This window comes from Hydra vulgaris, chromosome 03 (genome assembly GCF_038396675.1).
Source record: "Hydra vulgaris chromosome 03, alternate assembly HydraT2T_AEP".
NCBI classification, from domain to species: Eukaryota; Metazoa; Cnidaria; class Hydrozoa; order Anthoathecata; family Hydridae; genus Hydra; species Hydra vulgaris.
In genome coordinates, this window is record NC_088922.1 from 8,893,301 (window position 1) to 8,917,500 (window position 24,200).

General features: G+C 27.0%; 1 protein-coding gene across 1 annotated transcript in view; it reads left to right on the forward strand.

Moving 5' to 3' along the window:
* The first annotated feature begins 1,379 nt into the window (after window positions 1–1,379).
* The window catches only part of LOC100199671 (replication termination factor 2), a 28,210-nt gene continuing 5,389 nt past the window's right edge, over window positions 1,380–24,200 (forward strand). Inside the window, exon 1 of the mRNA XM_065792261.1 lies at window positions 1,380–1,604. Coding sequence (XP_065648333.1) covers window positions 1,432–1,604 — 173 coding nt within the window. The 5' untranslated portion in view covers window positions 1,380–1,431. The remainder of the gene's footprint in view (window positions 1,605–24,200) is intronic.

A 24,200-nucleotide genomic window follows, 5' to 3' on the forward strand; every position in this document is an offset into this window, starting at 1 on the left:
ACATGAAGTAGCTAATTTTGTAAAAAAATTTCACTGTTGGTTTGGTTAACAGAATATTAGGACTGTTCAAATGATGAGTTGTTGTAGGTGACTGTATATGTACTTTTTTAGTTACTCTGTTTAATTTTATCTATGGACCTTGTCCCTATTTATATGTACATGATTTTTAAATTAAATACATTATTAAAAAATAAATATTTTTTATATTAATCTAATCTAAGTCTATTTAGTCTAATCTAAGAAAACATATGATATTTTAAAATTTAGCATTTTTTGCGTGTTTGGCCGAACTTTTACCAAGGTTCGGCCAAAGCGAAGGTTCGACGAAACAGCCGAACGTTCGGTGCATCCCTAATAAATAGTCATTCAAAATGAAAAATATAAATATTTCATTAAGAACCCAATACATTGGGAACATTTAAGACACTTTCTCATAACATTTGTTGTAAAGGTGTATTAAGTTCCTAATATTTAAAATGTAAAAAGTTACCCTTATAGAAACTAATTAGATATTAAGTAGAATTAAAAATTGGTAGCAAAAAATTTTTATTTTAATTAGTGAAAGGTTCAGATCTTTACTGTGTTAACAAAACCTTACTGTTTTTACTATGTCTTCAAATATCGAGTACTCAACGGTGAACGTACATTTCTTTTTAGAATGTGATTTAAGAATCGTCTATGATCATTAAACATTAGTGGTCATTAAACATTGGTGGTCATCCCTACCTAAGTGGATACTGAGCCGTATCTAGTGTGGGTGTGAATAGACATAATTGCATAATAATAATTGCACACACAAACAACACGCGCACACTCACTTACACCCGCGTAAAGCACACAAACACGCACACGTACGGAATACGCGATGTTGCGACTTGTGTTCTTCTTGTTTGTTATTTAATCAATTATAAATCATGTCTTCAGAGACCGTTGCGCCTACAACTTTTTTGTTAAAAGTTGTTTTAAATTATTTGTATTATAATTAGTTGAAGTCTTTTAAAATTAGCTTTGTAGTAAATTTTACATTTTTACATTTTTACAATTAAGTACAATTAGTGTGGATTTTGTTGAGATAAAAACTTCATTCAAAAAAACTCCTAGTTTCACGAACGATTTCTTGGTTAAAAGTCTCTTAAAAGTCTTAATTACAAAATGGTTTTATCAATTGAAGTATTATAAATATACACAAACTATATAAATACAAAAATAGCATTTTTTTGCCTCTATTAAAAATACTTAAAATTTCAATTAAAACACAAGTAAATTGTTATTGATGTAGTTTAAAAAAATGATATTTGATTATTTTTAAACAGTTATTGTTTGTTTATTTAACACATCTTTAACACGCTAATGTGTTATAAAATTTATTATAGATTTTATCCCATATTTTGTTATGTTATATTTTTATTGTGTTATAAGTTTAGTGAAATTATGGGTTGTGATGGTGGAACAATACCAAAGCGCCATGAGCTTATAAAAACTGCAAAAAGACCAGCACAAAAGGACAAAGACATGGATAGAAATGCAAAATGGTCATCATGTGCTATTAGTCAACAAGGTTTATTACCTCCCATAATGTGTTGTGAATTAGGGAAACTTTACAGGTATAATTTTTGAATAAAACTTAATTAAGTTATTTTTTTAAATAGAAATAATTTATTTTTTTATTACAAAAATAAATTATATTTTTATTACAAAAAAAAAAAATTATGTTTTTGTTAAAAAGTAAATGTTTTTATTTTTTGTTGTCGTATTAAATAGTTTGTATTAGTGTCATATAAATAAAAAGTTTGTATTATTGTCATAAAAATAGCATTGTTATTAGGAGTTTTGATATTAACAATATTTTTAATAAAGAGAATATTTTTACTCTTGAATATTCTTATTGTATGATTTGACAGGTTTGCTCAAGTTTTTATAAAATATTTTTTTTGCTATTGTTAATGCTATTCTTGTTTATGTTATTGCTATCTTGCTATTGTCTGTGTCTATTGTTATTGCTCTTATGTCTATGCTATTCTATTTAATATATAGTACTGAATGTTCATCTATATTCAATTAGGATGACCATATTTAAATTTATTATGTTCAACCCTTTGCCCTAACAAAAAATTACTAATGCACACAAGGAAAAAGATTTTTTATGTGCACATTAGTATTGAGTGATCAATGATAATATTGACTTAGGTGAGTTATCAATTGATATGGATTGGGACTATGAAGATATATAAGTTGTTGAAGTTCCTTATTCAGATATACCTGATGGATTTCATAACAGATATCCTGCTCTCTGATTAATTGATTCCTATCAGAGATATGATATATTCACCTTTGATTATTGAGCTGTTGGTACTTGAAACAATTTGCTATGCTCAAATTCAGGGCCAGACTTGGTCCTATGAATAATCGTCACCCAAAAGTTCATAATAAAGTCTAAAAAATTACAAATCTACACTAAAAACTACAATTTTTCAAAGAAAATGAAAAATCAAATGCCACTTTTTGGTTGGTGCTTCTAGACAGCTGTTTAGATTTGCCTTATGGCAAATGCGCCTCTACTCAATAATTTTGTTGTGAGAACCTCGAAATTCTTAAGCATGGAATGTAAAAATTTAGAAATCCATTACTGTTTTAAAAATGCAAATATTTCTGGGTTTTTTTGCTTATGGGAGTTATATACAAATTGCTTATAAGAATTATATGCAATTCAACAGTTCAAAATCAGTTGTTTTCAACTGATTTTGAAGTTTTTACTGTTAAAATTTTTTAATGACCTGAATTATGTCTTCGCAAATGGCGGATTTGTTTTTATAATGACAAAAAAGAAAATTGAAGATAAATGTAAAGAATATTGAAAAAACCAAACTATATATAAAAATATTAATTGTTTATTTTATAAGCACAAATAACTCATCGACGATCATATAAATTAACTTGAAGAAAACATGCACACAAAAAATCATTCAAAAGGAAGAATTAAATAATTAATTAAAAAAGAAAGAATAAAAAGCAAAAGTAGAGCTAGAAGATCGTTTTTTTTTTTTTTGTTAAATAATTTTTCTTTTTTTTTTATGATATAACTTGTAATCATGATTTTAATTCATTAGTTATTATTTTTCAGTCATTATATTATTATTTGTTTTCTCACATTATATTATTTATTTATAGTTAATTGTATTTATTTTTAGTCCTCATTTGATACCTAGTTATTTTATTTATTATATTTATTTTTAATGTTATAATTTATAAACTTATTTATTATTGACTTATTTTTATTTATTATTGTTTTCTTATCTTTGTTAATAATTTTATTGTTGGTAGCAGTTAACGGTAGTTATATTATTATTGGTATAAATTAATAATATAGTATAGATATTGTTATATTATTATTAGTTTTTTTATATTCAATATTTTTTGTTCTATAGTTACTTTTAGTATTAATTGGTGGTTTGTCAAAGTTTAATTTATTTTGATTGTTTAATTTTATAACTGTTAGCTTTTAGTTACCTTTTGTGTTAATCATTTTTTCTATCATTGTTCTTATTTCTTTATATTGTTATGAAAATTATTTTTGATTACTCATGCCAATTACCCAAGTTTTAAATTATTGAACTTAGTCTTTTACTTTGCATTTTTTTTTAGGTCTCTATTTCATACTTTAGTCACTTTAACTAGTTAATACTGCACAGGGATGTGGAGTCCCAAAAACGACTCCGGATATGAAAGTCACATAAGATTACTTTATCTTAGTTTTTGGTATCAAGAAGTTCTAAAAATATAAATAAGTTTATGGATTATTAATAGGAAAAAAATGAAGACTTTTAGGTTAGAGGAACAATCGTTTTTTGAACTCGGAGTCCTTAGGTATAATGGCAGCAAGGACTCTGAGACTCCAGGACTCCGGGCTTAAAAACAAGTCATTAAATGTCATGAACTTTTTTCTTATATCAGATCATGAGTCAACAATCATGTTTAGAGCTTCTGGACACTATAGACTTGGAAAAAGTAGAGATATAAAGCCGGAGTCCTTTTGGGACTCCGCATCCCTGATACTGCATGTACTTATTTTCTAAAGGCATTTAAATCTCTCTGAACACTTCATAAAAATATAACTAATAATCAAAGAACCATTCAATGTGATCTTAGTAACTCATGGGTCCATGCAGAGTGTAACCATATTGATGCATACTCTTATAATCTTCTTTTAAATGACTCGTCAGATTTGTATTGTCATAGCTGTTTATCAAATAGTATGGCCTTTAGTTTGATTTTCAGCTTGGAGCCTAAGTCAATATTATTATGCAAGAATATATCTACTTGTTTATTAAACTCTTTTGAGATTCCAAGTTATCATAAAAATATCTTTAAAGATCTAAGTAAATTTCCCAGTTCGGTTAATTGCAAATACTATGATGTTATTGAACTCAATAAAACTATGCTTCCCAATTCAGAACTATATATTCATCTTAACATCGCTTCTCTACCATTCAACATTGACGAACTCTGTAGTCTTATTGGCTCTCTTAATAATTTTCCCTTAGCAATAGGTTGTACAGAATCTAATTTATATATAAACGATACAAATATAACTGATATATACATAAACGGGTTTAATATTGAACATTGTCCTACTGAGGCTAAAAAAGGTGGAACACTTTTATACTTACACTCAAATTTAAACTACATAGTTTGCAATGATCGTATGATTTATTCTCCTGAATATTTAGAGTCTATTTTTGTTAAAATTGCAAAACCTTGTGAATCAAATATAATAATTAACTGCATTTATTGTCATCCCTCAATGAATCAACATGAGTTTACTTCTTCCCACTCTTCTTCCCACTTCCTCTACTAGAAAAGTTAAGTAACAAAGAAAAAAAGAGATTTTTTCTTTGTTACTTAACCCTGTTTCTACATATCTTGATTCTTTAACATCTTACTCACTAAGCCCTTTTACTATCACGCATTACGGCTACATCAAAAACCCTCATTGACAACATATTCATGAACTATCATTCAACTCTGATCAATATTTAAAGATCTAAATAAATTTCCTAGTTCGGTTAATTGCAAATGCTATGATGTTATTGATCTCAAAAAAACTATGCTTCCCAATTCAGAACTATATATTCATCATTATGATTTCAATTTCAGACCACACAGCACAATTTATTTATATTCCTGGCATACCCAACCACTCCAAAAAAGTAAAAACTTACGGACGATGCTTCAAAAAATTTAATAAAAGTATATTTATTAAAGAAATTTCTGATATCAACTGGGAACTCTCCATTAAAAAAGGTGATGTTAACAAATCCATGAATTTTTTTTTAAAAACATTTGATGAAATCTTAGACTGACATGCTCTTTACAAAATACTAACCAACCAACAAATTAAACTAAAATCATAACCTTGGATTGGAGTACTTAAATCTATTTCAGATAAAAACAAACTTTATAAAAAGTTCATAAAATCAAAAAATATTTATAAGAAAAATGAATTGTTTGCAAAATATAAATTTTATAGAAACAAAATTTCCAATTTATTAAAATTTAGCAAAAAGACATACTTTATTACAAATTTTAATAATCTGAACAATATTAAAAACACCTGGAAGGGAATAAAAGAAATCAATAATATTAGACCTTCTACACACAATACATTTTTAAAACTTAAATTAATGTAAATCACTGATTAAATTGCCATATCTAATATTTATAGTAATTTTTTTTAGCACTATGCATAACAAACTAATTAGCAAAGCCTTACCCCCTAAACGTGTATTTAGTGACTTTCTTAACATTCCAATGCTAAATCATTTTTTATTAATCCTGTAACTGAAAATGAAATATCTGGTCTCATTACAAATACGCTCAAAACTTAAAAAAGTCTTGGTTCTAATAGCATACCTACATTCCTCCCTAAAATAGCCCCACACATTATTTCAAAGCCTCTCTGTACTGTTATAAATAACTCAATTAAAAGTGGTATTTTCCCAGATATTTTTAAAGTTGTTAAAGTTATTCAAATATTTAGAAAAGGCTCTCTACAAGATTTAACCAATTACCGAATCTGCCCTTCAAATCTCAAAATCTGCCCTTGTTAAATGTTCTACTGGTGTTTCTCAGATCTTCATACATCCATGGAAGGACAAAAAGTACACATTAATGAAGTTATCATATAATTCTTTTTTAAGCAAACAAAAACAAAATTTTCTTTATAGACTTCATAGATTTTTTTCATCATTGTCAATAACTTTCATTTTCTCCTTCAGCTTCTCTCTTCTTCTTTTTTTTCCTATGTCAACCATTTAAAAACAACTGATGATTTTTTAAAGGTGCTGTTTAAGTATAAGTCAATTGAATGTAGATTTAATCTTCTAACATGGTGAATTGCTTGTAAATGCAACATTGTGATCATATTTTGTTTCATTTGATGTGATTGCTACTGGAAACTTCACCAAATTAAATTTTTTTTCAAGTTTACCATTTGTTTTACTTAGCATAATCAGGTTATTTTCAGCATTGATAACTGATGATAAGTGATTTTAATGTCATTCTCTTTGTTAAATAAGTAAACAAGTTCTCTTTATGTAAATAGCATGTAATGCTTTGAACGATAGACTTTGACACCATCAGGTTTCCCACAGTAAACAGTATCTTTCCTGTGTGGGGAACAATAGCTTATATCTGGTTGTTCTAAAAATTGAACTACTTTTTCTTTGTTTACCTGTATCATTGATGGCCTTCCAATTTTAAACGATAGCTTTCTTCTAGAATTAAAAAAAATGTTTGTTTTTTTTTGGTGATAAACATTGCACAAGAGCAGATAAAACTTTAACTTGAAGTGGACTTTTTTTTGGCATAGCTCGTTTTAATTTTGCTAATGAACGGTATACCACTTGATTAGCTGTTCCATCTTTCTGTACTGTTTCAATCTGAAAATAAGATAATGCTTATCCAAAGAAAGAAAATGAGTAAAAATAAACGCATTAATAAAATGCATAAGGAGTTATAATGAATGTCAAAAATCAAAATAAATGGCATAGTTTTACAATAAAAGCAAAAATATTTGCAATTAAAAAGTGCTAATTACATATAAAATAACATCTTAACATTTTTACCTGTTTCTTTTTTAAAGCTTTTTCCAATTTTTTTCTTTCTCTGTCTTTTTTCAACTTAGAATCATATTCTTTTGTGTTTTGCTTTAAAAGTTCTAACTTTGCCTTCTTTTGCTCTCTTTTTTTTTTAGTTTCTCATTATTAGTTTCCTTCAGTCTAAATAAATATTCCTTCTGTCTTTGTGAACCAGGCTTTCCCTTTTTTTTTTTTTTTTAATTAGTTATAGTCTGAAAGTAAAAACGAACAAAAAATCATAAAATATAGTTACACAACTATAAAATAAACTTAATCAAGAAGTAATCCAATTGTCACGGAAAGACACACATTCGTTGTCATGGAAGGACACCAAATTCAATCCCTATAAAAAATGTTTACAATGTATTTGACTTAATCTGCAATTAAATCTTAGTAGAGTTCGTTAAAATCTAATACTCTATAGAATTTGTATAAAATGTAATGCATTTTCTAACATTATCATCAATGGTAAGAAAATGTAAATCTTTTTTAGAAATGCACCGTACTTGGGTATTTCTAAAAAAATAGTGAAGTCCTTCAAAAAAGTTAGATGCATTCTAGATCTTTCAAGTTTAATTTATTCTGTTTGTCCTTCCGTGACAATGAGTAAGATTATAGGTTGACATTAAAGGGTTGATGTAGGGCAACTAGCAGTCTTATATTTATCTTTAAGGTTAAAATTGTAAATTTAACTATTCTGCTAATGAAAAATGTATGTTGGGACAGTTGAAACATTTTTTTTTTTCATGTTTTATGTCACTACTTTTCAACCCTGCCCTGGCAAAAAAATTGAACCTGTTAACTCAATTGAATATCTTGGTATAAAAAATGATTCAAATCTTTCCTTTTTATCCCACTGTAAAGACTTAGCAATGAAACTAAGTAGATCTAATGGCATGTTGGCCAAAATTAGCCATTATGTTGGTCTTGAGACATTCTTGAACATATACCCCGCTATTTTCGGCTCACATCTTAGATTTGCATTCCAAGTATGGGGGCAGTCCCATCAACAAGCTCTTATTAGGTTATTCTGCCTCCAAAACAAAGCTTTAAAATTTATTTATTTTCAGAATATTAAATTTAATCCTAAGGTGCACTACCTAACTTCTAAAGTATTAAAACTATGTGACTATATATACATCAACAAGCTCTTATTAGGTTATTCTGCCTCCAAAACAAGGCTTTAAAATTTATTTATTTTCAGAATATTAAATTTAATCCTAAGGTGCACTACCTAACTTCTAAAGTATTAAAACTATGTGACTATATTCTAAAGTATTAAAACTACCGCAATAAAATAAATTATTGCAAAACAAGTTTAATTTACTAATTAAGATAAACATAAACAAGAAATTTTATTTTGTTAATGTATATTTGTGGAATGTATATTTTGTTTCGATTTTTTTTTTGTTCTTTAGTATTAAATGATTGAATTTAATATTACATTTTTCATTATCATTTTACATTATCATTTTTTCTTTTTCGCAGCATGCCATGCAAGATGGCTGCTATCATAATATAAACAAATGGTTTAAAGATATATAATCTTATAAAGCTGTTATTAAATAAATAAATAATAAATAAAAATAATTTAAATAGTATAAGTAAATGTACCTCGAAAGACTCGGAGGAATTTTTTTGGATAAATTGTAGGAAATGCAATAGTTGGGATAAAACTATGAAAACTTCGTAATGAAATGCAAATGCAACAAAAAAAAGATCTCAAAACTTGAAATGATATGTAAAGCCTGCAAACTAGAAACAAAAGTTAAAGAAATTTTTGAGGAACAATTTCAATAAAATCTCAACTTGCATTAATTGTTAAAGTAAACAACGAAGTAAATGGAATGAAGTAAAATCATAACGGAGGGATTAATAACAGACATCACACTACTTAAATCCAACCTCGAAAAGCTTGAAAACGATAGGGCAATAAATAACTTAACCTGGGCTGAAGTTGTAAATGGAGTAAAGCATGAGCAGCAAGTAACTAATTCCAAATTATTCGGATTACAGGATCATAATGTTATAACTAGAGAGATCAAAGCCACTTATTCATATCAAGCTAAACAAACTACTGATGAAATATTTGAAATCAGCAGACTAAAACTAAATGTTGTTATCGAGGGTCTTGAAAACAACAAATTCCTCAGTAATACCACCTATTTCATTGTGCTGCTTAAATACCAATACCAATCAGATTCATTTTCCTCATCCTACCCAAGACTCAATAATGATTGCTAATTACACAACCAATGACACACCCTTGCCCTTAACTAAAGTTAACAACTCATTGCGACTGGTGTCATAGAACATTAATGGATTAAGAAGTAGATGACTGCTATCAAAAGATTACATCTGCAAAATGGATATAGTAAGTCTGCAAGAAACAAAGTTGGATGAAACAGTCACCTGTGGATCTCTTGCTCTTGATGGTTACTTAATAAGCAGATGTGATAGAAATTCTTCAGGTGGTGGTGTGATTACATTTGTGAAAGAAAACCTTCACCCAAAAGTTTTAACTTTGTTTCAAGCAAAGCTTAATGACCAGGGAATTGAAGCAATCGTAATATCAATTAAATTAAAAAAACCTAAATGATCCATAGTTGTTATAGGAGTATATCAACCACCAAATGCACCAGCAGATTGGTTTCTGAAATTTAACCAAATCATTGCTGAAATTAGCTCAACTGGACCAATCTGCATACTTGGTGACTCAAATACCAACATGATGAAACCTACATTTTATCCTGCAAATTCGTTACATACTGCCTTATTACTTGCCTTAATCAGATATATTGCCCCAACAAAAATTACTGCAACTTCCGCAACTTGTTTAGACATTGTTACCAATAGAAATGCTGTGTACGAGCTACTGTGTGAGATCATTAGCCATTAGTGATCATCTCCCAGTGGAAGCAACTCTTAAAGTAGCAGTTAGTACAAAAATTGAACCTATTGTCAAATAATCTTTCAACAAAGTTGACTTTGCAAAACTTAATTTGATGACAAGCCAAATAGTTATTAATAGCAGTAATAATCATAACACATCTCTAGACACAATGCTAGACACATGGCATTCCTCTTTAATAAAAATATTTGACAACTTGATTCCACTTAAACTGTATCCTTTTAGAAAAAACAAGCCAAAATGGATAGTTAAAGAAATAAAAGAAATGATTCACCTCCTTAACAATATGGCAAAAAAACTAATTAACAACTGCAGCAATAAAGAACTTATAACTAAATTATAAGTATTAAAAAAAAGATTAAAAGTTTATCAAGATGGCAGTTAAAAAATACAGACAAAACCTCAATCAAAAAGACACTTGGAATGCTTGGGCATTCATAAGAGAAGTAAGTTTTTCTTCCCAAAAAAATGAAAAGGCGGTAAAAGATTTAAATATCCTAAACTCCTATTTAGCGGGTTCTATGAGAGCTCCCGAAATATCTTTGTTAAACTTAATTCCAGGTTACAACATTAAAAATTCATTCAGTCTCAAAAATATTGATTGCAAAATAGTATACCAATATCTAACGAACTTGAAGGCAAAAACTGCTACTGGGTACAATGTTCTACCAGCATTTGTTTTAAAAAAATTAGCTGCAGCTATTTTGCCAAATGTAACTTAAGATAATTATTTTTTCAATAATGTGAAAAAATGCAAGTATAGTAGCAGTCTGGAAAAATAAAGGATCGAAATCGAAACCAGAGAATTATAGACCTATATTAATACTTCCCGTATTAGGAAGGATGTTTGAAAAGATAATAGCTAGACAACTGTCTACTTTTTGAGATGTGAATAAGATAATTCCTCCAGAACAATATGGATTTAAAGAGAAATTGAGTTGTGAGTATGCTCTTATAAATGTTGTGGACGTCATTCAGGCCAACCAAGTAACCCAGTAGAAGCCAGTGTCATGTGAACTTCCTCAGGAAAATGGACGTAGTCCTAAACTTTTTCATATTTACATTAGAGATCTTCCAACTTGCTCTAATTCTTGTACAACTCAGAATGCTGACGATATTACCCACTCTGAGGGACTCATATGCACTAACAACAAAATTAGTACATATATTTTATAAAACCAAAAACTTCTGTACGTCTTATAGCCTCATGATAAATTCGTCAAAAACACAGTTTATAATATTAAAGAACCCTAGAAAGAAACTGCCGGATAATTTACAGCTGGTAGTACAGGCATGTCAAACTCAATTTGGTATGGGGGCCTCTTTAGCCTAAGGAAATGTTATGAGGGCTGCTCAAGCTAACACTTATTTTTCTGATGAATGAAGTGTAACTCTTCAACTCAAACTGTCCTTTTGCTAAGGTTTGATGTGAAGTAAACAAGATTATAATTATATTTAAAATCTATCAAATAACTGCAATATTATTAAAAATAGTACAGAATTTTAATTTTGCACTATATATTTCACACAATAAGAAGACAATAAAAATGAACAAGAAGTATTTTGTAATAATAATAATAAACATAAAATTTTGGATTATCCAGAAATTTGACTTCATTAATTCGCTGAAAGCTTAATAATGTCTGGTTTTATGTCTTGACTAGCTACCACTTTCTTTATGGAAAACAAATGTTCATCAGTAAGCCTGGACCTCTCAGGGGTTTTATTTCCTTTCATGTGTGAAAAAAGTTGCTCACAAAGATAAGTACTGCCAAACATTGTACATATTTGATGAGCAAATTTAATCATCTTGGGAAATTGATGTGGTGGTAAAAATGAATAAATCTTGGGTACACCAACATCAGTAAATTGTTGTTTGAGAACAAAATCACACTGAAGTTCAATTAATTCCATTTGCAGATCTTCTTCCGCTTTTTCAATATCAAATAAAAAAACAACAACAACAAGATAACGACTGATCTATTAGGCCAGGTGAATAAAAAAAAAGCAATCGCTTTTCCTCAGCATTTTTAGAGTAGTTGTTCAGCTTTACAATAATAAAAATTTGACCAATTAGGATCAAATTTTTGTTCACATAAAACTGAGGAATTACTCAGCGTTTTTGGAGTAAATTGCTCAGCTTTTTGTAAATAAAAATTTGAGAGATTTTGCTTAAATCTTTATTCGCTTAAAGCTGAACAATTACTCCAAAAAAGCTAAGTAAAAGCAGTTGCTTTTTTATATTCACCCGCCTTATTTTCTCATATTGATTGTTAAAATTAAAATATGTCGTCATAATTTTTAATTAATTTTTTATTGTTTTAATTTTAGAGTTTTAATTTTAGTAAAAAGTTAGAAAATTAATTTAGTATTCGTGTTCTTTTTAATAAAAGAGTTCAGAAAACTATTTGTGATTTTTTTTATCGTTATTTTTAATAAAACATTTTTGAAATGCATATCTGCGGGTTGCCATATGTAATAAAATGATAAAAATGTTGGGGGCTGCCATTAAAGGTTTTGCGGGCTGCCACTTTGACATGCCTGTGGTAGTAGATGGTTGTATAATCAATCCTGTCAAAACAGTTAACTTGTTAGAAGTAACCCTTGACTGGCATCTAACCTTTTATCCTCATATAGATAATATTAAAAAAAAATGTCACAGTATTTTGGGAGTTCATTTGAGAGTTAGTTGGTACATAACTCAGGATCTTTTGGCTTATATATCATTAGTAAGATCTCAGCTTGAGTATTCTAGTGCAATTTTTGTATCTGCATCACCATCACAGTTTAAGAAACTAGACATAGTTCAAAAAATTACTTCACAAATTATTTGTGGAGCAAATCAAGATGCTCATTCAGCCCCTCTTCTTACTAAATTAAAACTAGACTCACTAAAAGATAGAAGAGAAAAGCAAACTAGAGATTGTTCTCCAGCCTTTTATGACCTGTTTGGAGATCGTACCGAGGGGGAAACTCATAAAGAAATCCACTCTCATATTAAAATGGGTCAGCGACGATTTGTTGTAACTGGCCATCAGATACTGAATAATAGTTGAGCAAACTGAGAGAGAAATACAAAATAACAAAAATTACAACAACAACAACAAAAAAATGCATATAAAAAAACAAAAAAAATACAATAACTCAAGGAGCGGAAGAAGGATCGGTTATTTAAACTATTGTAAATAAAACTCTTAGTTTAACAGCACCGTATCCAACTCTTATCGAGTATAAAAAAGAAAATATAATAATAATCATTCAACATAAATTTATTTATTTCTTTTCTTGACATTTGTATTAATGAATTAAAATATGTTAATTTTATTTTTTTAAATTGTGGCTTTGCAAATTATAATAATTTTTTTCTTTTAAAAATTAAACAAAAATAAAAAAAATAACAAACAAAAGATATTTCTTGTTGCAAAAATTAAAAAAAAATCATGTTAATTACATTACTAGCACTATTTTTTGAGTATCATTTATTAAAAAAAAAACGATAATAAATTTACTTATTATTATCTTATAATTTAGAAAAATATTTTCTAAATTATAAGGAAATTTCTGTTTTCACTTTTTTAATATTGCACACTCTGTTAAATATATAAAGCTAATGTAACTACTATAAAATATTATCTTTCTAAACTATTCTACAGCTGTTTTTCAAAACGCCTTAAGATCAAAAAATTCAAAATTGACTTTTTTATGAAATAAGCTAATATAGATGATAATAAACATTGAATAATTATTTTTTAAAAACCATGAAAAAATTCATAAAAATTACTAGTTTCAAAAAATGCCTTAAAAATAATATCTGCTTTCAATTTTTAAAATTTTTTCAAAATGCCTTACGGATTTGGAAAAAATGATTCGACTACATGTTTTGAAATTCTTAAAAGTTAGTTATATTTTTATTATAACAGTTATAGTTATTGTTATTATTATAACAATAATTATTATATTATAAAAATAATTCTAATTATTTTAATAAAACAATAATTAACTATTAAGAATTTCAAAATATAGCGTAACTTATATCACTGGTGTAAGAACAGGGGGGAGGGGAGGAGACAATTGCCACTTATCCTCCAAGTTTCTTAAACTTTCATTTTTTTTTCATTCAAATTCTATTTTTTGCTGCCCTAGCCCACTTTAATTTTTGTTTCTGCTTGCCCCCCCTTTTTTGACCTTTCTTCACCACTGAATAATATTATGCAACTAATATAACTAAACAGTTATATTAGTTGCATCTGTTTAAAATTTAAAAATTTTTTATGTAAAAAAATGTATTTAGAAAATGAAATAAATAATAATACAGAAAGAAAGAAAAAAATAACAAGGAAATTACTATGCGCGCAATATGTTTATAATAAATAATTTTGAAATTGAAGAATTGTTAAACATAAAAACTCTTATTCTCTGGCCAACAAATTTTCCCAAAACACTCTTCTATTATTAGTATTAAAAGACAAAGTGTTGAAACAAACTTCGATTTTTGAATTGGAGTAATTCCGGCTTTAAAATCTCTCATAGTATATGGTAAAGTTGATATTTTTCTTTTTGCTTTTTGGATAAAACTGATGCTTTAATCACAGGGCCATCATAGTTACAACGATAAAACTCGATTTCAGCGATGTTTTCTATATATGGATGAGGAGACAATTTATTTAAAATAAATTGAGTGATTTTTTTTTAGCACAAAAATTAGTGATTTACTCCAGAAATCATCATTAATTTTATGGCTTCTATCGTTAGCAATATTTTTAGCACATTCATGTTTGCAATTGCAATCTTCTGTATAGTTTTATGTATCAATTTTCTTTGAATCTTAGACTATTTTCTTTTCTGTTTTTTGTGAAATCTCTTGCAATGGTCCTTTATTTAAAATTGTGGATTCCTTTTTATTTTTATTTTCTGAATTCTAATCACTTAAATTGTTGTAGTTCTGACAAATTAGGTCCATTTTGAATACATTTTTATTTATATTTTGATAAAGTTTTTAAGTTGATGAGTTCCTAAAATGTGATAGATATTAAAATATTTTGATGTGTGATTTAAATAAATGATTTTTGTGTAAAAATTTATAAAAAGGTCGCAAAACAGCTGGAGCTAGTTTTAATAATTGCTCCAAATGTTGTGTGGTCTTTTAAAACATAACAACACAAAAATAGTTACATTTTGAAACAAAATAAATATAATTTTTAATAAAAGTCAAAATATTGATTTTCATAGAGAAAAAGTTCATTGGGAAAAATTGAAGTAAATTTACTTGTTATTGTTTCATAAGGCATTTTGAATGCCGCTTTCATCTATAAGGCCTGTCTATGTTTTTTCCGACAAAAAACTTAACACTTATTTTTTTTAAATTAATCTTTTTTTTTTTCCAATCCATTATATAATTAAGATAATAAAGTTTATAAATAAATATTTTAATTACAAATGTCTTGTAAAACTGCAAAATTTAAAAAATATATCAATTAGTGTTTTTCTCAAAATACTTAAAAAGCAACATAAGGCCTTTTGAAAAACGGCTATAGTATTATTTAAAAAAAAATAAAGCTTTTAAATATAAACAAAGACATTGCAAGAGCTATATTGCTTCAAGTGTTTATATTTGTAATAATTAAATACATAAATAACTTTTTCTATGGATATAACTCTATAATTAATTTTTCAGGGAGTTTAGATCATTAGGGATCGTCTATAAATTACGCAACGTTAAATTTATTTAAAAAAAAAAGAAATAGGAGATCTTAAGTTTTTTTATGTGGTGATTTTTATTAAGCTTAATGTTTTTTTTTTAACTAAAGAATAAAAACTTTTGATCTTTTTTGTTTTGCTTAATAACGAAAATTAGCGTCGTGTAATTTATGGACCATCGCTTATCAAATATATTTATACTTGATAACGTTATCAAGTATATTTACTCTTGCTAACAAGGGTATCTAAACTCCCTCGAAATATTATTTTGAAAAATTAAAAACAGACTTATATGCTTTGAAGAAGTTTTTTATTTAATTAAACTATTTTTTAGCTAATTTTTTTTTTTTAATTCGGTTATTTATTTTGTTATTGTTTATTATGAGAAATTGTTTAAAAAAATATTCTTGCGCTTGAATGGTGATAAATAAAAAAGTTTTATTATGATTATTTTATGGTTTATTTTTTTACACGCCTATAAGATATGTTTTTTTCCTTTTACTAAACATTTTTGATGGAAAAATTAGGTTAATAACAATAAAAGTTTCTTTGCTTTTTCATAAGTTATTACATTTGTAAATAGCGCCAATATCAAATGTAATTGTCATTCAAGCGTCTTAAGTGGTTTTTTTAACGTTAATAACTTTAATCTTACCGCTTGTTTACATATTAAAAATTGGCTTGTGTGAAATGGCTTATTGCTTACATAAAATGGCTTACCGCATGCATAAATGGCGCACCAATTTATGCTTTAAAACAAGACCTGTGTTTGCTTATCACTGATGTAATCACAATTTTTCTTACTGGCTTCTGATCAGTTATTTTATCAGTCATTGTTCGCTGTCTTTTTAAAAATGTTACTTTTTTTAACTATTATATTTGTAACAAATCTGTTGTTGTATCTTTCTGTTAATATATACAAAGAAGTAGAATTATATTATTATTTAATGCAGTTAATAATAAAGTAAATACTATAATCTAAGCAAAATATTAGTGTTAGCACTATCAATTGTTTCTTTTTTTTTAAGGGAAAGATGCAATTTAAGCAACATATTTGTACAAAAATATCATAAAATTCTAATAACTACTAGGGATGTGCATCAGCTTCAGCTTCGGCCAAAGCCAGGATCAGTATTTGCCGAATCATTAGCTTTGACAAGTTTTTTTAGATAATTAAAATTAACAAACTGCTGTTATATTAAACATAAAATAATTTTATTGTTATATTAAACATAAAATAATTTTATTGTTATATTAAACATAAAATAATTTTATTGTTGACGATACAATTACTATAATTCTACTAATTGAAATTTGCTCCTTTACTTTGGTTCGTTAATGTATGTCGCGGCATACATAGTACACATTGCGACATGCCGCAAACTGTATTGTAACTTTTTACCTGCTCATCAAAATAAATGAGTGCTTTTTTATATTTTATATAAGTTTTCATAAGTCATTTTCATAAAAACAAAGATAATTTTTGTCTAAAAGTTGCAATGATGCTCGAAACCTGTTTCAAATAAAAAATTTTAAATAAACGGTTCATAATATGTTTAAGAAAATTTTTTAAGATCAAGAGTACTACCACTTTCATTCAGAGTATCATTTACAACAAGCAAAAGTAGTTAAATTCGTTAAAGCTTCTGATCGTGACAGTCAAATCAAAAAAAGAAACCTAATAAGCATGGACATATACAGCTTCTTTAACCAAATGGGTACACATGAAAATGCTTTACAGAAATGTGAAATTACTTATGGAGGGGAAAAAAATATATAAAAGTACGAATCCACGAGGAAAAAAGGAAAATGGCACGAATAAAAAATATCTAATTAAAATTGTTATTTTATTTATTGCAAATTTTATTGAAAATTGATTTCAATTTTCAAATCAGTTAATTTTAATTTATACGAGTGATAAAAATCCTGAATAAATTGCATAATTTTTTTTTCGTCAACTTATATTAAATTTATTCAAAAGTTGTATACAAATTTTATAAATATATATATATATATATATATATATATATATATATATATATTATATATATATATATATATATATATATATATATATATATATGTATATATATATATATATATATGTGTGTATATATATATATATATATATATATATATATATATATATATATATATATATATATATATATATATATATAAATATATATATATAAATTTTCTTTTTTTCAAATAATTTAATTTTTTTAGTTTATTTAATTAAAATGTGATGTTTTGTTATTTTTTTCTCAGTAGATAATTTTGGCTTTTTGCAGTGAATTATCGAAATGCCTAAAAAGTCAAAAAATTCAAACTGCCATTGTCAGTGTTTCTAAAAAAATTACTTTAAATATGGACAAACAAAGCGTGTGATCGCACACATTTCCCGGGAAGGCTTTCAGACTAGTCTTTTATGTGTTTTTGTTTAGCACCACCTTACTCTATCAATCTATATTGCTCTCCTTCATTTCAAGACTGCACTCTTTTGATGTTATTTCTGATTTGACCGAGCCCTTTCTTTTTATCCTTCAGCCAATATTGTTGTTGTGACTTCAATGCTTATCGCATTTATTGGCTTGTAACTTTCAAATTCCTTTTCCAGACACTCCGAATCATTTACCTTCTCTACTAGACTTTTGTCTTGTTTCTGATCCGTCAGTGCTCAGTTTCTCTATATTCACCCTTAGGTGCTTCTGACCATGGTTTGATCTTTCTAAAACTTAGATCTCATTTTTCTTCATCATCAAAATCACCCTATCATTGTACCTTTTACAAATACCTTAAAGCTGGTTGTGACTCATTCTATGATTTTTTTTGTGAAGGTCCTTAGATAGAAATCTTTCGTTTTCCTGCTGACAATTGTGCTTCTTATGTAACGTCTTGGATTCAGGCTTGCATGGAATCTATTATTCTTTTTTGATGATTCCAAGTTTAGTCTCACTCTTCTCCATGGTTTTTCTTTCATTGTGCTGCTGCAATTTCCAACGATTGAATTAGAAACAACTTAGCTAAAAGCAAAATTAAGAGAAAGAAAAGGGAAAACATATTATTTTACCTAAACAATTTTCCACAATTTTAACATAAGACTTGGATGATCTATACATATAATTCAAGTCATATTTAACATAACAATTTTGTTGTAATTTGCACATTTAATGTTCGAACGTTGCAAAATAAATGGTTAACTGTATCTTTAATAAAGCTAACAGTTTTGTTTAACTAAGAATGTATAATATACAGAAATAAATTTTTTTGTGTATTTTATTTTTTTTAATTTTTTTTTTTTGTTTTTTAAAATCTTATTACTTTATTACTTAAAATTATAATAAACATATTTTAAATAAGTTTATCAAAAATTTTACAAAAAAAATTTAATTTAACTTATAAATTTCTCGTCGTTTTCATTACATTTTCCTGTTTAAAACTAAGCCTCCCCAAACAAAACATACTGCTTAAAAATTTTCTGTGTAAATTTGGCCCGTAAAATTGTTTACAAAATTAAACTTTCATTAGAATTTAGAATTATATTGTTTTTTCTCCATTTCTACTACAAAGAAATATATACTAAAACAACAATTACTTCCATTACTATTGCCAAACAATTCTCCAGAAAACAGATGTCTGTTTACTATTGCTAGAAACTATTGTAAAAATGTTTTGTCTAACACCAAAGCCCGCTATTCTCAAGTCACAAAATCTCAGATTGATCTCAAAAGTTAGGCTCCAGAGATTTCTGGAAAATCTTTAACAGCGTCTATAATAAAGGCAAATATGTTATTTCTCCTCTTTTGCATGGTTCAGATTTTCTTATCTCACATGGAGACAAAGCTGAATTGTGTGCTAAGACCTTTTTATCAATCTCATCTCTTGATTCCACTAATCACTTCCTACCTGATATAGTTGACAAACAGGTTGATTCATTACTTGACATTTTTATCAATCCAGCTTCTGTATCTAAAGTGATTTCCTGCTTAGACTCTTCTACAGCTTGTGGTCCGGACAACATACATATTATAGTCTTGCAAAAGTGTTCTCCGAAGCTGTCGTCTATACATTCAAAACTATTTAACAAGTGCTTATCAGAGTCTTGTTTTCCAGCCCGGTGGAAGGCAGTATCTGTTATCTCTTATTTTCAAAAATTCAGGAGATCGATATGACTTGTCTAAATACAGTCTTACTAGTCTTCTTACTATCATATGCAAGGTATTTGAGTCTTTAATTAACATTTAATCACTTATCTTGAATCTAATAGCTTACTTTCTGATCACCGATATGGGTTTTGATCTTCTTTTTCTACTGCTGATTTGTTAACAGTAATAACTAATAAGTTTTTGTGTGCATTAGATAGATGCGGAGAGGCTAAGGCTATTGCTCTCGACATTTTTAGGCCTTTGATAAAGTTTCGTGTGCTGGCTGTCTCCATAAGCTCTCTTCTTTTGGTGTATCAGGTAAATCTTTATGATTTTAAAATCCTTTGTTACCAATCATAGCATAATGGTTGTCCTTGATGGGCAGCACTCTTCATCATTTCTTGTAACATCAGGGGTTCCTTAAGGTTCTATCATTGGCCCTATACTTTTTTTAATTTACATTAACAATCTCCTAGAAATTCTCACATCTAAGGTAGCACTGTTCACTGATGATACTACCTTTTAGCTTTAGTGAGCTTTAACTCTGATAAAACTCAATTATCTTCAGGTAATCATTTTTTCAACAGTCTGATTGTCCTATATTTATAAACAATAATATACTTGATTAGTTATCTACCCTTCGTCTTTTAGGATTAAATTATTAAATTTATTGTGCTCGCTACTTTCTCACACCCAATTCTATTTTTTTACCTCTGTAAATCTCAAATCCGTCCTTGTATGGAATATTGTTGCCATATCTGAAGCAGATCTTTGATGACGCCCTTTGTCTTTTAGACAATGTGCTAAAATGCATTGTAAACATAGTTGGACCTACTCTTGCGGCCAACCTTCAACCATTGTCACATGGTTGTAATATTGCTTTTCTTTATCTTTTCTATAAATACTATAATGGATACTGCTCTAAAGAGCTAGCATCTCTTGTGTCATCTACTAAAATTCATTCTACTTCATGTTACTCATCATTCAATTAAGTCTCATCCTTTTTCTGTGACTGTTCCTAAGTGCTCTAAAAACTCTTATTTGTCTAGTTTTTTTCCTCGAACATCAGTTCTTTGGAATTTGCTTCCTTCATCTTGTTTTCCTGACTCATATAATTTGAGATCTTTTAAGTCGTCTGTCAATGGTAATCTTGCTCTATAAACTTCATCTTTTATCTTCTAATAACTTCCAACTCTAGTTGTGATTGCTTGCAGCATTGTTGGAAGTGAAGATGTTGAACAAAATAAAATAAAGAAATAGAAATATAAGTATGCTTATTTTATAGTCAAGTAGGAGAGGTTGACAATCAGTCAAGTAGGAGGGGTTAATCAACAGTTACACAGTTTACACACATTTTACAAACTATGCAACTATTGATCAATTCAAAATATATGTTACATTATTTCATTTTTTGCATGAGATCATATAAGTTAATGCTTGATGCATTTGCAGTCATGGAATGATAAAAATCAGGTTTCAAAACAGGGTTGCTTGGTAGTTCTTTAAAAAACACGGGAGTAAATATAATATAAGTGTTCCAATAACAAGCTAATCAAATTTTTTTTTTGAATTCTTCTTTGGAAAAAAACACTAGAGTTAATAAAATATAATAAAATGAAAAAATGTGACCTAATAACAACCAAATCACAATTTTTGTGGAACATTTATTTTAATGAAATCTATTTGTAAAATGTAAAACTTTTTTTTTTCTTTGTGTAACATGATTTTGATTTAATTATAATTTGTAATTTTTTGTGTCATCCAGCCCTATTTAAGAGATTTATAATTTTTAAAAAAAGTATCAGTTCATTACTTAATTTGTTTTTTTAAATAGAGTACATATCGATATATAAGACACACAATACAAAAAGGTACTAAGTCATTTAATTTTTTAATTTTAGTTGTTACCAGATCTGAACAAAAAAAACTATATAAAAAAAATCATTTTAATATTTTCACTAATAAAAAAGTTATAGAGTTTTTAGCGTATTCTAAAAACAGAGTTTTTAATAATAGAGTTATAGAGTTTTTAGCATATTCTTCTATGAAATATTTTGGAACATGTTTCATGCAAAAAGAAAATTTGTTAATTTTAAAATATAAAAAATGTTATTTTGTAAGTTAGCATAATTTTTTTTCTTAACAACCTTATAATGTTATAAATAGTGTTATTTAATTATAAATTTATTTATTAATAACTAGCAGTTAGCAAATCATAATATGGTTTATTAGTAATTAAATTATTAATAATAATAAAATTTTATATATTATCTAAAAATTATAATTAGCTACAAATTTATCTATCAATAATCTTTTTTAGTTTGCTCTCTTTTAGCAATGTCTTGGTTTTTAGTTTACAGCATAAAAAGACTACATAAAAACTGTGTTGCTGTGTTATTTTGTTGCTTTTTATATAGTTTATAGTTTATAACATTAAAAACATTAAGCATATTTAAAATAAAATGTGTTTTATCGCCAGTATGAACGGGGTATTAGTAATTTTTTTTTTAATATTTTTATTAACAAACATTAAATAATAATGGTTTTCAATGGTTTTAACTAGAAATTAACTGTATAGTTGCAATTCAAATTTTTTGTTTGTTTTTAAAAGCACAACAACAAAACTTTTTATATAAAATTGTGTATTTTTTGCAGAAGTTGTTTCAGAATGTAATTACTGCTGTCAAAGAGTTCTCTTTTTTTTTAACGTCAGTTCTTTTTAAAATCAGTTAAAACACAATAAGTACCAGTTCTTTTTAAAATCAGCTAGAACACAATAGGTACCAGTTCTTTTTAAAATCAGTTAGAACACAATAGGTAGTAATTAAAATAATCATAGCAATAAATTTTTTTTTAAATAAATCTGTAAAAATGGAGAGAGAGAATGATGCTATAAGCTTTAAAACAGTATTTTCTATCCTGTTTCTTCAAGGAAATTTTTTTAGGTTTTTTAAAAAAGATTTAAATTAAATAAACTTAAATTTTTTAAAGAAGACTTAAATTAGGCTCTCTTCTCCAAAAAAAAAATCAAGTTAGCTGCAAAGTTACATGAAAGAAGACAATGAAAAAAAAAATTGCTTCATTTTTCTTGTAAAATTTTTATCTAAAATAACAAAACTAAAAGCTATAGAAAAATATATTTACATTCACATACTTTTACAAAAATACATGAAACCTTAAATGAAGAAACATGGAAAGGTATAATCACTGTTTCTTGATTACATCAGCAGAATTTTTTTTTTTAATGTTTCTTCTTATTTTTTCCTTAGAAAAAATTTAGACATAGATACAGAGAAATATAAAATATAACAGAGAAAGAAAGATACTAAAATAGAGAGAAATACTAAAATATGCAGATATAATAATAATAATAATAATATATATATATATATATATATATATATATATATTATATATATATATATATATATATATATATACATTTTTACCTACTTAGTAATCTAAATAGACTAGGTAAATTAGAAAGGAAAAAATGGAATGTTAAAACTACTAATAAAACAAATTAAATTGAACAAAGAACAACAGCAACTCTTCTTTAAAGTTGAGAAAGGTTATTGAGATCTAATTTGCTTGAAGACATTTCTTGAAAGAATATGTTAACATTAAGAAATGTATTTAGAAAAACCTAGAAACTATCTGAAAATGATGTAAGAGAAGGATAAATAGTAAATGTTAACTGTAGTAGTAATATTTAGATTATTATTAATTCTGAAAAAATAAATTGTTAATGTTCCAAACAAGGATTATCTTTTTCCGGATATTCCGAATATTTTTCTCAACTTTTAGCTTTTCCAGATATCTGAATCGTTTTCCATACATACAGGTTTAGGTGTATATTTTTGTAATATATTTGTTTTTTTAAGCTTTTTCACTCATCACTCATACAAAAATTATAAAACATTAAGGAAAAAAATTTGAAACTACTCAGCTGAAAACAAAATTAACAGGAAAACAAAGGAAAATATATTCCAGATATTTTGCGGATATTTTACCCAAATAATTTTCCGGATTTTTAAAATATGACCTGGATGATCTATGTTAAAAGATTATTTTTATTAAACCTAAAGCATTTTTGAATTTTGTGTTTTGATACTCTGCTAGGAAAAACTTTTGATATTTTCCATTTTCTTTATTAGCTGAATTTAGTGATGCATAACTTATGGGCGATCCCTAAGTGTTACGCCTGCATTTTGTTAAAAATTATTAATATTTTATCGAAACTTAGCAAGTATTTGTATAAATTAAAGTTTAGAAGATTGGAATAAAACAAACTACGCAACATAGAAA